The 16,167-nt window shown below is 44.7% G+C and overlaps 1 protein-coding gene across 1 annotated transcript in view; it reads left to right on the top strand.

Moving 5' to 3' along the window:
- Positions 1 to 778: 778 nt before the first annotated feature.
- Positions 779 to 16,167, top strand: part of ZNF804B (zinc finger protein 804B) — a 498,712-nt gene continuing 483,323 nt past the window's right edge. The window contains exon 1 of the mRNA XM_063921473.1: positions 779 to 1,715. Within this exon, the coding sequence (XP_063777543.1) occupies positions 1,605 to 1,715 (111 nt within the window). The 5' untranslated portion in view covers positions 779 to 1,604. The remainder of the gene's footprint in view (positions 1,716 to 16,167) is intronic.

The following is a 16,167-nucleotide window of genomic DNA, read 5'->3' as shown; positions in this document are numbered from 1 at the left end:
CCGATAATGCTGTGGAGTGGCATCGCAGGGACAGAACTTGCTCGCAACTTCTGTCCCTGCGTGCGATAATTGATTAATCCGTGCAATGTAATCATTATCACGGATTTTTATCACATCCCATCTGTATCCTCTGATGCTGATAGTTGATAAATCGGACCCAAAGTCATTATGGTTAAGTTCCTTATTATTACATAGATACTTAATGACTCCTATTCCCTGCTTGTCTCTGATACTACAGCCATTATGGTGTGGATATCTTTTCTTAAGTGGACACTTTCACTTAGTGTATCCGGCATATCTCATTACATGGGAGGGTTAGATGCATGTGGATAGTGTGGGCAGACTGCATCTTCCTAGTTCATTTCAATACCCTGCATTCAATGCAGAACACAGAATGACAGCAGCAGATGTTTATCAGGCAGAACACACCTTACATATTTAGGGTTGGTTGCATACCTACTGTAACGTACATCCATCTACGTGTGTGTTTGTGTATACAGTACTACTTAGATACATACATAACAGATATATGCGTGTGTGTGTGTGTGTGTGTGTGTGTGTGTGTGTGTGTGTGTGTGTGTGTGTATATGTATGAATATATATCTATATGTGTGTGTATATGTATATATATATATATATATATTTACACACACACCCATATAGATATATAGAGCTGGCTGCTTTATATGTACTACACTAGCTGTGAAAAAATACCCAGCAACATCTGCTGTATACAGAGGGATTGGTCCTAGGTTCTTATTCCTTTATATGCTATTTAGAGCTGGATTGATCCATGCAACAGCCAGCTGGGAAGCCACCGTCTCTTCCTCCTGCTTAATACTGAGCAAGGGCTGAAGCTGGCAGGTAGCAGAGAGAGAGAGAGAGAGAGAGAGAAGAGAGAGAGAAAGAGAGAGAGAAGAGAGAGAGAGAGAGAGAGAGAGAGAGAGAGAGAGAGAGGCTGAGACACAGAGCTGGGGGTGGAGAATGGAGGCAGCAGCGAGACAGCAGAGAGAGACTCTATGGAAGCAGCACACAGACATACACACTGAAAGTTACCACTGAGCAGGTGAGAGTCATCACTATCTAGTGGCAGCAGGATGCACGGGATGGACCTCTGAGCTGCCTGCTGGATCCCCCGTGCTCTGAGCATTGCATTGCTGGGGGGCTGGATGCTGCTGCTGTAGTGGGATTCCTGGAGACAGAGGTGTGCTGCCTGCTGGTGCCTGCAGTACGAACAGACTTTTTTTTTTTTTTTTGGCAATGTGCTTCTCCCCCAGGATCACTGCTGTGGCCACACTGGGGCAGAGGGGGGCATAGCTCAGCTTCCCACGAGTGGACAATGACAGCTCCATCCTGATCTGTCACTTAGGTTCTGGATTGTGCGTCTCCAAAGCAGAGGATTAGGGATATTCTGCTGAAGGAGGGGTGGAGGGGATACCATTGTGTGAAGCATCCTCACTCATTGCCAAGGGGGTCTTCCTGCTTTTGCTGCCTATGGCTGTCTCCCCTCACCCATATCACCGGGGCTGCCTGCACTCCTAGCTGCCAGTGGCTGCCTGGCCCTTTATGCACTATATACAGACATATGGGAGACTGTGGACCGTATGGCTTGCTACTACCTTGTGATCAGCTCCACGCATCTCAGCAATGGACACTTCCGAAGTATTAAAGGAGTTTTCAGGGGGCCCCTGCGCAAGACTGGGACCACCATACCGGTAACAGCATTTCCTCCAGTGTCCCCTTGTTGCTACTAGTTCTGCTACTGTGTGTGTTACATTGTATCATTGTCCTGCAGAGATTGCTGCAGCCAGGGAGGCAGGGTGCAAGGGGTCAGTTATGCAAGCTGAGAAAGTTGCCCCCACATCAGGCCAGGGGGGGCAGTTTTGATTGCCCTCACATAGGCTGCATGCTATGTGGCATTGGCAGATTGTGTCCAGAATCCAAAGTGCTCCCTTCGCTTTTTTGATGGCTGTGCCTCTATGGCATAGTGATGCTGTGTGCTGAGGGAAGTTCCGTAGAAGAATCACAGACAGTATCCTCAGACAAAGGAGATTACAGTAATAAATATACTCTGAATAAAACCAGAGTCCCCTGAGCTGGGGAGGGGAGGGGGGGTCTCTGTTGCCAGGGTTCTCTTTCCAGAAAAAAAAAAAAAAATAGAAATTGATATTACTGCTATATTGATCTACATTGAAACTTTCCAGCCAGGTACCCAGATGTTATTATTAATAGATACATGCCTGCATTCAATAAGCCTTTGGCAGTGAATAGAGATAATTTGGAATGAAAAGCATTTAATGCTACAGACAATGTATTTAATAATTGCATGGGTTAAACATTGCTTCCTGCAGACTGATCATTATAGTATAAAGCAGGAGACAAACTTTTGTGACTAGCACAGATTACCCAGGTACACTTATATAACTAGCTAGATGTATTGTGCAAAGTGCTATATGATCTTGTATGGATTTATGTCATATTGGGGAGATGTACTAAGCCTTAAAAAGTGGTGATAAAGTACCAGTCAATCAGCTCCTAACTGCCATGTTACAGACATTGGGGCAGATGTATTAACCTGGAGAAGGCATAAGGAAGTGATAAAGCAGTGATAAGTGCAAGGTGATAAATGCACCAGCCAATCAGCTCCAATATGTAAATTAACAGGAGCTGATTTGCTGGTGCATTTATCACTTTGCACTTATCGCTGGTTTACCACATCCTTATGCCTTCCCCAGGTTAATACATCTGCCCCTTGGTTTAAAAAATGACAGTTAAGAGCTGATTGGCTGGTACTTTATCACCGTGAAATGTATCACTTTTCAAGGCTTTATACATATCCCCCATTATATTTTGTGGTCGTGCCCACTGTACATGTGATATGTATCATGGGTATAGTGTCTGTAAGATAATATGAGATTAAACTCACCACACAGTAGTTTTCTTCCATTGCCCAATTAGAGTTTAGAAGCTGTCAGTAGTTTGCGTCTTAATCACTGTTATAAAATAGAAGATTATGGGGTCTATGTACTAAGTCGTGGGGAGAGATAAAGTGGATGGAGATAAAGTACCAATCAATCAGCTCCTAACTGCCATGTCACAAGCTGGGTTTAAAAATGACCGTTAGGAGCTGGTTGGTTAATACTTTATCTCCATCCACTTTATCTATCCCCAAGTCTTCTCTAAGAGGTTACTTATTGCTGTATATTTCTACCTGAAGCGATTAGCATTTCAAATGTAAAATAATAGTTTGTTATTACAATTTTTACTTACAATTAGCTTTAAATGATAAATTCTATTTGCAAAGAAAAAAAAATTGTTGCGCTTCGTTAAATGTGTTACGTGTTTTGCAGAAATATGTACTTTCTGAATTTTTTGGTTGTTTGCAAAACTTTACTTTTGTGCTTTGTTTACCATAAAGTACTGTAAATAAGAAATACCAGTGGAATTTTGGGGGGGGAGGCAGTAAACAAAAAACAAACACTTTTCATGTTACCTATAAAGCCACACAATCGCCACACTTGTAAAATGTCATTTTGACCCTTATTTAAGAATAACATCACAGATGTTTATGATTGCAATAGTCAACTACAGGGAACAATTTGACTGCATCTGAAAGTTTTTATTTGACAACTTCTCAAGGTGTGTACACACGGTGCGATATTACCTTGCGATTTTGACTATGTAGTCAAAATTGCAAGGAAAGTTAGTGCATATCGCAAGGTGTTAGCCAGCTTGCGATACCGATTCGATCCCGATGCGCACTGCCGCGGGGTTGGTATCGCAAGGTTATATAGACTGTGCAGGCAAATCAATTTTGACTATCTAGTACAAAGTATATCCAAAATCGCAAGCACACATAGTCAATATCGCACACTCGCACAGTCAAAATCGCACATAAGTCAATGGGGGTCATTCCGACCCGATCGCTCGTTGCAGTTTATCGCAGCGATCGGGTCGGAACTGCGCATGTAGAGGCGGTCGCTGGGCGAGAGGGGGCGGCATGGCGGCATTTGGCCGCCGTTTTGGGGGGAGGGCTGCAGTGGCTGCGTGACGTCACACGCAGCCGCTGCAACCAGGGGCAGTGAAGAGCTTCTCCCGGCCAAATGCAAAAGCATCGCTGCTATGTGATGCTTTTGCACTTCTGCGGGGGGGGGGGCACTGACATGCGGGGCGGACTAGCCCTGTGCTGGGTGTCTCCCCGCATGTCTGAGTGTCTGACCGTAGCTGTGCTAAGTTTAGCACAGCTACGATTAACTCGGAATGACCCCCAATATCTCACCGTGTGTATGCACCTTTAGACTAGCAATTTTTCCTGCATCTAAAAGTTTTTTGATAACTTCTGTAACTGGCATTTTACATACTTTTAGATGTGGGGGGATGTTGATTGATCTGTTGACTTGGTGAATGGTGTTGTGAGAGAGGGTGGGATTGTACTACAAACTCATTTGTTTTCTGGTGTAAGCGAAATATCACAGGTCAGATGTACACATGCAATAAACCTAATAAAGAGAGATACTGTTGGCGTTAATTTCATGAGGTGTTTAAAAGGTGACGTTGGCCCAATGTATCTAGATTATGTGCTATGTATGAATACACTTAATAAAAACACACATTACATATTTCTGTAATAAGATGTGGGACAGAGAGCTAAATAGAGGCCAAAACGGTCGAAGAAGAAATACCCATAAAAATGTCTTTAATCAGGAATATGTTACAGATATTGCCACCGAGAACACACTTTCAATCAATTTATAATTACTATAGAGATGAAGTCTGTGGCAGGATAAAAATGAAAAGCATTCAGAATTTAGTTCCATGGGGATTCCCCAATAAAATAGTTGATTATTACACAAATAACTAGCTCTAAACCTACGTGATGTTCAATTATGAATTTACAACAAGATCTCAATAATAATTCTGCAATCAATACTGTATGTGTGCATTAGGGCTGAATGACACAACATCATCAAAGATTTCCTGCTTTGTTAAAGGTGAATAAATTTCAGCAAGAACACTCATTATGGGTTTAAATATAACCACTTCAACACAACAAGATTCAATGCAACTTGTAATGAAATATCTTCATGTTTAAAGTGGAGAGAAGTGCAAATAACTATTATAAAGACTTTCTAATATGTGAAAAGCACTTAAGGTGTTATTTTTGTATCTGTTTATTTATTTATTTTAATACTGTATAAACGTGGATTAAAGTAATGGCCACTAATGTCATATTTGCCAGCATTAAAGACCTTCATAGCAGGAAAGTAAATTTTTCTTTTAATTATCCAGAGTGATTCTGAGCTGAAGAAACTCGAACAGTTTAGTGGAATTGCATTTGGCTGAAGTCCCTTCTACTCAAGAAATACTGCTTTTGATTCTGAAAACAAGCAATTACAAATAGATACATAGAACAGTTACTGTAGTTTCAGTTGTTGCCAGTAGGTAGCAGTGTAGAACCCTCATATTCAGCCTAGCTATTGGGCGCTATGGAGGATATTCCTGGGAACGCATAACGCAAAACTTCCCACCTCCTCCTGATGGTGGATGAGTGTATATAAATGTCAGTCTTGCGGCTGCTGACAGCGGAGGCTGATTCAGACTCAAATGCAACTCCGTTTTGCGGATGATCTTGAGATTTTTAGCATCGGGCATGCTTTGTAGCTGAATATACACAGCTCTGAGCGACTGTAGTACAGTATGGACGATTCAGTTGTATGCTGGGTACACACTAGACGATATGTACAGTTGCTGAACGATACACCTTCCGGACCATGGTGGTCATTCCGAGTTGTTCGCTCGCTAGCAGATTTTAGCAGCTGTGCAAACGCTATGCCGCCACCCACTGGGAGTGTATTGTAGCTTAGCAGAAGTGCGAATGAAAGGATCGCAGAGCGGCTACAAAATAATTTTGTGCAGTTTCAGAGTAGCTTCAGACCTACTCAGCACTTGCGATCACTTCAGCCCATTCAGTTCCGGATTTGATGTCACAAACACACCCTGCGTTCGCCCAGCCACGCCTGTGTTTTTCCTGGCACGCCTGCGTTTTTTCGAACACCCCCTGAAAACGGTGAGTTGACACCAAGAAACGCCCACTTCTTGTCAATCACTCTGTGGCAGCCAGTGCGACTGAAAAGCATCGCTAGACCCTGTGTGAAACTACATCATTTGTTGTAATCGTACATCACGCGTGTGCATTGCGCCGCATATGCATGCGCAGAAGTGCCATTTTTTAGCCTCATCGCTGCACAGTGAACGAATGCAGCTAGCGAACAACTCGGAATGACCCCCCCATATGCAAATGTGTACACACAATACATCTGCATATGAAAGAAAGTATGTATGTACAATATCTTTGGTGCTTATTGTTACAAAATCATTAAATTGGACGGTCATGACATTGTTTGTTCAAGTGTGTACCCCACAATAGTCATCTCCGTCTCATCTTCACTTAAAGTTAGTGTAACTACTGTAGGTGACAGCGAGGCACTCACATGAAGGCACGGTGGTCCGTGGTCCTGAACGTGGATTCCTGGACAAGGGTGGTCATTCCGAGTTGTTCGCTCTGTAATTTTCTTCGCATCGCAGCGATTTTCCGCTAACTGCGCATGCGCAGTGTTCGCACTGCGACTGCGCCAAATAAATTTGCTATGAAGATTGGTATTTTACTCACGGCATTACAAGGTTTTTTCTTCGTTCTGGAGATCGGAGTGTGATTGACAGGAAGTGGGTGTTTCTGGGCGGAAACTGGCCGTTTTATGGGAGTGTGTGAAAAAACGCTACCGTTTCTGGGAAAAACGCGGGAGTGGCTGGAGAAACGGAGGAGTGTCTGGGCGAACGCTGGGTGTGTTTGTGACGTCAACCCAGGAACGACAAGCACTGAACTGATCGCACTGGAAGAGTAAGTCCCGAGCAACTCAGAAACTGCACAGAGAAGTCTTATCGCAATATTGCGAATCTTTCGTTCGCAATTTTGATAAGCTAAGATTCACTCCCAGTAGGCGGCGGCTTAGCGTGTGCAATGCTGCTAAAAGCAGCTTGCGAGCGAACAACTCGGAATGACCACCAATGCTAAGTTGAGTGCGTGCAAGGGCACGTGAGTCTGTAAAGTTCTCTTGCACCAGGTTTAGCACTAATGCATGTGTTCAGAACTGTGATAGCAATGATGCGTTCCTTTCACAAGCAGACAACTGGGCGGTTGTATAGATTTATTAATTTAATTCCATACAACTCGTGCAACTCTTAATAAGCCCCAGTCTATCGGAGTGCAGAGGTGCTTGAGTAGCTATAGGTCAGTTCTACCCGAGTGTATAGTCTGAGTGGCGTTCATGTCTGCGCTTTGTTACTGAATTAGTTATACTTCTTGCTTTGTTACACATTGAGCCATGTTTAGTTTCCTGTTAAAAGTCCAATATACAGTACGCATCCAAAATCCATGCCGTTCGGTTCATCCTTTCAGCTGCAACAGGCTCTCAAAGGCTACATTTTTATTTTCCAATATGCGCGCATAATGCAACTCCTGCGTATTTGTGTCTCTGAGTCACTAAATAGGAGTCGCTACATCTGTCTGGACAATAATTCTGCAATGGGGTCTTACATTTTAAAATTATGCTTCATACAGTATATGTGCAAGTACAGGACCTATGGTTTTTGCATGTACTGGATGCACTGTATATATGTATATATATATATATATATATATATATATATATATATATATAATGGACTGGGGATGTGTAACAGCCCTGGCATTGTATTAGTTTGTGTAACAAGGGGGCGCGGCCACTGGTAACAGGACGTGGCACTCCCTCAGGTCTCTAAATGCCGGGCGGCTGAATAGAGTGCCAGGAGGGGGAGTTACGCAACCATCCCGTCTCCATGTACCGGGTAGCCGAACAGAGCACCAGACCGGCCCATCAGGCTATCAGCCCTTCTGACACTTGCCAGTCCAGCCCATATATATATTTCCAATTGTAAAGTGCAACGGTATTTGCTGCGCTATATAAGAAACTGTTAATAAATAAATATACAGTACACACACACACACACACACACACACACAAAATTCAATATACACATGTCTATATGTCCATGTTGCAGAGTGACTGTAAAAGTCTGACTTTTAAAAGGACAATTATTATTGACTGCATGTCATCTAAAGCCCTTTTACTTAATCAGGCAAATATTGTGGTAAGCACACTACTTCTGATTGGTCAGTATAAACAATCAATCATAGCTCCACTGGCATATGTATAATGGGTGCAGTGTGCAAGGTGCACCAATTTTTTCAATACTTACCCTCCAGAGTCCGGCCTCGGCAGCAGCAGCGCTGCAGTAAACACCAGGCCAATGGCGCAGCTGGCATTTTCCCAGCGTTTCTAGCATGCTCAGTAGGAAAACTAATGGGAAAATAGCCACCGCACCATTTTCCCAGAGACCTGTGCATGAGCACTAAACTCTGGGACAGCACTAGGGTCTCCTAGTGACACTAGTGCCCAGAATCTATTGCCTTGCCAGCTAGAGAGGAGAGTGCCTGGACGCGCCCCTGCATAGCTCATTTCTCAACCTTAGAATTTAGAAGGATGTTTTTATTTCAGTAGCACCTGAGACCCATCAATATACCATACCTAGTATTTATAGTTATCTTTATGTCTCATGCACTATAGTATTTACTTCACTGCTCCACTGATCACGGAGAGGTTAGAAAATAGGTAAATGTATAACTGTCCATTAGGCTGATTTAAAAGCCTTGTAGTTGTCAATACCCATTGAAGTAATGCACTGGTCACTTTTATATATTCTCAATGCGGTTTTTAAATTCCAGCCACTAATACTAATTAAGTCAGTTCCATTAATTTTTGACAAGTGACGGTATGAGATAATAATCACTAAATTGTGCTATGCTCAACGCAAAGAGAATGCTGATTTACAATCAGACGGATCAGGAGTTTAATAAGAAAGCCAAAAATATTGACTAAACCATTATTGCAATTCTGAGTCTAAAGCGAAGTTGCTTAGGCTGTGACGTTGAGCAGATGAACCATTTATATTGAATATAGATTCTATTTGCAGAACTAATATTCACAGCTTTACTGACATTCATTTGCATTTTTTTTTACAGTATTTAAAAGAAAAACTTGAAGAAGCAATGCATTAACATTTAGTATATAGAGCATAATACTGAGGTGTATGGCTTGTACATTCTACTGAACAAGACAATTTAAATAAGGTAAAGAAGGGGATCTTTAAAGGCTCTCCTTGCTTTGTGGTAGGGCGCACAGCCATGACATTTAAAAAAGTGGTGCAGGCAAATTGGAAATTGAACTATAATTTGTAAAATCTGATGCAAATCTCAAATATTGGAGTTCATGGTTTGTATACTGCATATACTTTGTATGCAGGACGTTGCACCTCTTTACGCTAAGAGAGTAAAGAGGTGTAGTAGTCCAAGTACAGCAAGGGCTTGTTAATGCAAATGTGTCCTGTGCAGTTTCTTCCCCACGGGTCCTGCAGTCCTGCCCCATTGGAAAATCAATTCATTGCTGATTGCACCATTGAATAATCAGCCCCATTGGAATATCTATTCATTGCTGATTGCTGATTGCTTTTCCCGTACGACTAAAAATAAGTAAAATTATAGTTTTTCACTGGCACACTACAGATTCCAGCATGCCCAAGGTGCTTTTAAGTAGTTAGGTACGACGGTGCTTGTAGAGATAAAGGCTACAGCATACTCATAGCTGCCAGGGCATGCTGACACTTCAGAAACCACAAGTTCCAGCATGTTCAGGTATCCAGGGTTTGCTGGAACCTATACTAGTATACCGAGGGTAAATATATGGAAAAATAAACCACAAAATAGAAAATAGGAACCATAGTAATATGGAAACTAGGAATACCCTCAATTTCAAGACACTTGATCAAGATGACTCAGTGCCTCAGTATTTTCAGATGAATGTCCAATGTTTACTGATATTAAATGCTCTTAAAAACTGAATATTATTCTTCTATCCAAGAACGCACGATAATGTCTAATCAATTGTATGGACGCTGAAAGCAAGGGAGCTCCTAACACAGCAGGGGTACCACGTGATCTGCAATTAATTTGCCAGCTATGATGCAAAGTATCAGTAAATGAAATGCTTTGAGGCTAAGGTCTTATTTCCATGCAGTAATCTATCTCTTCCAGCTCATCACCGTTACAGTCTTCCAGTTTAGACTATTTTGATTCTCAGAAATTGAGTTACTATTAAAGAATGTGTGAATCATTCCAGGGTAAAATCCATTTGAGAAAACTTTGGAAGAAATCTACCAGAAATTATGCACATCGGAGGTTATTAAGAACTTTTGTGAGACATTTATAACCTGTTTCCAGAAAGCAAAAATAGAATGTAAGATGTGCAAGGTATACTAAAATGCAAGGAATGCAGAATATTTACCAGCCATTCTGTGGATGAAATTACCCAGCATTTCAGGTCTAAAATTAGTTCATGATATTAAATACTGGCAAACGGCTTAATTCATACTGTATATGGGTAGCTTAGCAGCATCCAATCTCAATATACAGCATACTGTGTGTGCTGTACAGTATATGAATGCGTGTATATATATATATATATATATATATATATATATATATATATACACTGCTCAAAAAAATAAAGGGAACACTTAAACAACACAACACAATGTAACTCCAAGTCAATCACACTTCTGTGAAATCAAACTGTCCACTTAGGAAGCAACACTGATTGACAATCAATTTCACATGCTGTTGTGCAAATGGAATAGACAACAGGTGGAAATTATAGGCAATTAGCAAGACACCCCCAATAAAGGAGTTGTTCTGCAGGTGGTGACCACAGACCACTTCTCAGCTCCTATGCTTTCTGGCTGATGTTTTGGTCACTTTTGAAAGCTGGCGGTGTTTTCACATGAGACGGAGTCTACAACCCACACAAGTGGCTCAGGTAGTGCAGCTCATCCAGGATGGCACATCAATGCGAGCTGTGGCAAGAAGGTTTGCTGTGTCTGTCAGGGTAGTGTCCACAGCATGGAGGCGCTACCAGGAGACAGGCCAGTACATCAGGAGACGTGGAGGAGGCCGTAGGAGGGCAACAACCCAGCATCAGGACCGCTACCTCTGCCTTTGTGCAAGGAGGAACAGGAGGAGCACTGCCAGAGCCCTGCAAAATGACCTCCAGCAAGCCACAAATGTGCATGTGTCTACTTAAACGATCAGAAATAGCATCCATGAGGGTAGTATGAGGGCCCGACGTCCACAGGTGGGGGTTGTGCTTACAGCCCAACACCGTGCAGGACGTTTAGCATTTGCCAGAGAACACCAAGATTGGCAAATTCGCCACTGGTGCCCTGTGCTCTTCACAGATGAAAGCAGGTTCTCACTGAACACATGTAACAGACGTGACAGAGTCTGGAGACGCCAAGGAGAACGTTCTGCTGCCTGCAACATCCTCCAGCATGACCGGTTTGGCAGTGGGTCAGTAATGGTGTGGGGTGGCATTTCTTTGAGGGGCCGCACAGCCCTCCATGTGCTCGCCAGAGGTAGCCTGACTGCCATTAGGTACCGAGATGAGATCCTCAGACCCCTTGTGAGACCATATGCTGGTGCGGTTGGCCCTGGGTTCCTACTAATGCAAGACAATGGTAGACCTCATGTGGCTGGAGTGTGTCAGCAGTTCCTGCAAGACGAAGGCATTGATGCTATGGACTGGCCCGCCCGTTCCCCAGACCTGAATCCCTAGTGCTGTCCCAGAGTTTAGTGCTCATGCACAGGTCTCCGGGTAAATGCATGCAGCAGTGACAACTGCAGATACCTGAGCTCTGCCCGCTAGGAGGACCAATCCCGGGCCGTTTTTTCAATCCCAGATTTGGGATTGAAAAACGCTCAATCCCGGGATTGCAGTAGGGATCAGTGAAGGGCAGTGGAGAAGGGTACAGGGAGCAGCGCTGGAGAGAGGGTGTAGGTAGCTGCACGGGAGGGTTGGTGTAGGTATCGGCGCGGGAGGGTGTAGGTATCGGCGCGGGAGGGTGTAGGTAGCGGGAAGGGAGGGTGTAGGTAGCGGCGCGGGATGGAGGGTTGGTGTAGGTAGCGGCGTGGGAGGGAGGCTGTTAGAGCGCACTGCACGGAGGGAGGGGGGTGCAAGTAATACTTCTTACTATTAGGTGGACGGCAGCCATGGACACTGAACGCGGCGGCATTTCAAATGAAGCGCCGCCGGCCAGCCAACCAGAGCTGGCAGACCGGCAGCCAATCAGGGAAGCGGCCGTAGCAGTCGCTCCTGATTGGCTGCTGCTGCTGCTGCAGCTTCCCTGATTGGCTGCCGGCCTGCCAGCTCTGATTGGCTGGCGGCCGGCGCCACATTTGAAGTGCTGCCGCATTCAGCGTGTGTCCATGCCTGCCGCCCGCCTAATAGTAAGTTGTATTACTTACACCCACCCTCCCGCACATGCACAATGTAATCCCGTGAATCCCGGGATTGGAGGCTCCAATCCCGGGATTCAAATCCCGTCATTTTTGGGCCCAAATCCCGGGATCCCGCCGATCACGATCCCGGGATTGGCCTCCCTACTGCCCGCTGCTCGCCTAACGGACAGCCCATACTGCCTGCCAATCCAAACGGACACGCCCCCGCAACTCACACCCGCCGCTGGTTACCGCAGAAAGGGGCAGATGTACTAAGCCTTGCAGAGTGATAAGGTGGAGAGAAACTACCAACCAATCAGCTCCTAACTGTCATTTTTCCAACACAGCTGGTAACATGTCAGTTAAAAGCTGATTGGCTGGCACTTTATCTCTCTCCACTTTATCAGTCCCCAAGGCTTAGTACATCTCCCCCACAGTCTGGGCCTTCTACACAGCCAGATGTCAGTCACTATAGCTGTCCACCCTTCTTACTGTACCCCTCTCCACCAGCACCTGCAGACAGAACCGGCCTCTTCCCAGCCAGCTGTCAATCATCATCAGCTGCCACTCATCAGACTGGACACCATATCTGCTGATGTTTGAAAGCAAGAGCCCTAATAGCCACCAAAATCCAGGACAGTGCCCAGGGCCTGACAAACAATGGGGCGAATGGAGCTCCAGCTCCAGGCCTCCACATAAAATTAGGCCCATCATCATGACAGTATGATGAAAACAAGCCACCTAGCTGTTCACACGGTTGGCCATAAATCCTAAGTCTTACAATTGTATTTCTAGTTTTCTCACAAAATTCTGCAATTTGTCTATTTTTATGTATTTTGTGAGACAATGCGTCTGATAGTGTAGGGGTGTACACACCCACACAGCACTGACCACACCTACACAGCACTGACCACACCTACACAGCACTGACCACACCCACATGGCACTGACCACACCCACACTGAGTCGGGGGAGTGTACAAGGAACAATAGGCAGATTATTGGTGGAGGATGCTGAGTTCTGTAAACACTCTCATGCACTGTAGCCGCACACAGACACAGCAGCAGGAATCATCCACAGCAGTGAGCATAATTCCCATAGACATTGCTGTATAATAGTTCAGAGACACGGAACACCAGTCACCAGATTACACTTCAGGAAGTATAAAGTATAGACACTGGCACTGTCTAGGTGACCTGTGTGGGGAGTAGGAAGGATATTCTGTATCTCTCTGGCTAATCTGTGATACATGTGAGCAGTCCAAGCTTCCAGCTATGTTAGGGTACACTAGGGCATCTAGTGTATCTCATTTATTATAGGAAAGTGTGGTGAAGCAGGGTAATAATAGAGAGGTGTAGAACTGCCGCTTCCTTCCCCCTCTTGCCAGTCACCAGAGCACATAACTGTGTTAGGCAGCTGCAGCAAAGCCACATTGTCACGGAGAGTAACTAACCGCTAACCTCAAAGCCCCCTAATAAAATATCCAAACCCATACTATTCACTGGTGTCAGACATCCAGGTTGGGCTATGGGTAAATCCCATTCACATACCTTCTTCCACCTTCCATGATAAAGGAACTGTGCCCTCAGGTTGCAGAGCCCAGAGCCGGCCCTAATCAATATGATACCCTAGGCAAGATTTTGGCTGGTGCCCCCTAGCAACGCTGCTAGTTCTGCCTCTGGCCTTGCACCCCTTTTCCCAGCATTTCATATGCAGATACAGCCACAGTCACACACAGAATATAGGCATGCCGCATATAATTTTAATCAGCAGAATCTGCTTGTGCCCCATGGCATTCCAAATGCCCTAGGCATTTGTCTAGTTTGCCTATGCCTAGGGCCGACTCTGTCTATATATCTATACAGGTCCCAGAAGCAGAACTCAAGTCAAATCAATACACTTAAGGTGCCCACACACAGTAAGCCTTTTTAAATGATGTGGGCGTTTCTGACCAATCAGAATGACTCATCATTTAAAAACGGTCCATGTGTGGCCATATAAACTATGTGATGTGGGCACCCGCAGTCGTTTGTCACTTTCTCAGATCTCTTGAACATGTATGAAAATCTGAGGAGGTGGTGAACAATGCCATGCAGCATGGTCCTGCCCCCCCCCCCCCTCCCCCCCCTTCACCACCGTCGCTCATCGTTACCGGCATCAGCAAGTGAGTCACTGGGGGACATATCGCTCCGTGTGTGGGGGCCTGTAGAGCTGTAGGTCTAAGGATCTTGTGGGACCTGTATGTAGAGAATGTAGTTTTCAGATTTATAGATAGGGTATAGAGAAAAAAAAATGCTTTTTAAGGGGTACAAAATAAAGCCCATAGTGTGATAAATAACCAAATACAGGGTACTGCATTATATACACAAGAATAATTATATAAGTATTCAATACAGTGTGAATCCATGGTGACCCTGAACCAGTGAGTGATAGCCAGCGCCAACTAATACTTTACAGTTCTTTACTTAGGTAAGTACCTTTATATCACATGTATGTTTTAAAACACTCCATATAACTCACAAGGGATCCAGACTATAGGTCAACATTCATTAGGACGACAGTCACTAGGTCAACCCCATGTTGTCAACAGGCACAATGCCGACATGGACAAAAGGTCGACACGGACAAGGATTGACATATGAAAGATATTCTTTTGCCTGTCGACTATATGGGGTTAACATAATTACTGTAGGCCTACTGAATGTAGATCATCTATACCACACCCAACTCACATTGCCACCACCCCTTCACTGAAACAAGGGGAGGCAGTCACGAGACCGCCTGGATCCCGACAGGTGGTGAAATGCCGCTGCGATACTGGCGCCACAGGCTTTTCTTCCTCTATGGGTGTGCATGACACCCATAGACAGAGAGTAGAACGTGTCGTGAGCGCAGCGAGTCACCGTGCCCGTAGCATGGCGAACACAACGAGCCCACAAGGGGCTTTCTAGCGCTCACCCTGCTGCCGGCATACTGGTGGCTGGGATCCCGCTGTCGGCATCCCGGCCGCCGGTAAAACATATGTTTAGCTGTCATTCTGTGTATGACAGATATTCAGCATTTCACATTTACGTAGGGGAAGATATACTGTATTTCCATCATTTATAGACCACCTGTGTTCAAAATTAGGACGTATCATCTGTAACCAGAAAATAAGATTTTACTCACCGGTAAATCTATTTCTCGTAGTCCGTAGTGGATGCTGGGAACTCCGTAAGGACCAAGGGGGATAGACGGGCTCTGCAGGAGACTGGGCACTCTAAAAGAAATATTAGGTACTATCTGGTGTGCACTGGCTCCTCCCTCTATGCCCCTCCTCCAGACCTCAGTTAGGATACTGTGCCCGGAAGAGCTGACACAATAAGGAAGGATTTTGAATCCCGGGTAAGACTCATACCAGCCACACCAATCACACCGTATAACTCGTGATACTATACCCAGTTAACAGTATGAAATATAACTGAGCCTCTCAACAGATGGCTCAACAATAACCCTTTAGTTAGGCAATAACTATATACAAGTATTGCAGACAATCCGCACTTGGGATGGGCGCCCAGCATCCACTACGGACTACGAGAAATTGATATACCGGTGAATAAAATCTTATTTTCTCTGACGTCCTAGTGGATGCTGGGAACTCCGTAAGGACCATGGGGATTATACCAAAGCTCCCAAACGGGCGGGAGAGTGCGGATGACTCTGCAGCACCGAATGAGAGAACTCAAGGTCCTCCTCAGCCAGGG

The sequence above is a fragment of the Pseudophryne corroboree genome, chromosome 5, assembly GCF_028390025.1.
Source record: "Pseudophryne corroboree isolate aPseCor3 chromosome 5, aPseCor3.hap2, whole genome shotgun sequence".
Lineage (NCBI taxonomy): Eukaryota > Metazoa > Chordata > Amphibia > Anura > Myobatrachidae > Pseudophryne > Pseudophryne corroboree.
Note: the sequence above shows the minus strand (reverse complement) of the source record. Positions and strands in the feature narration are given on the sequence as shown.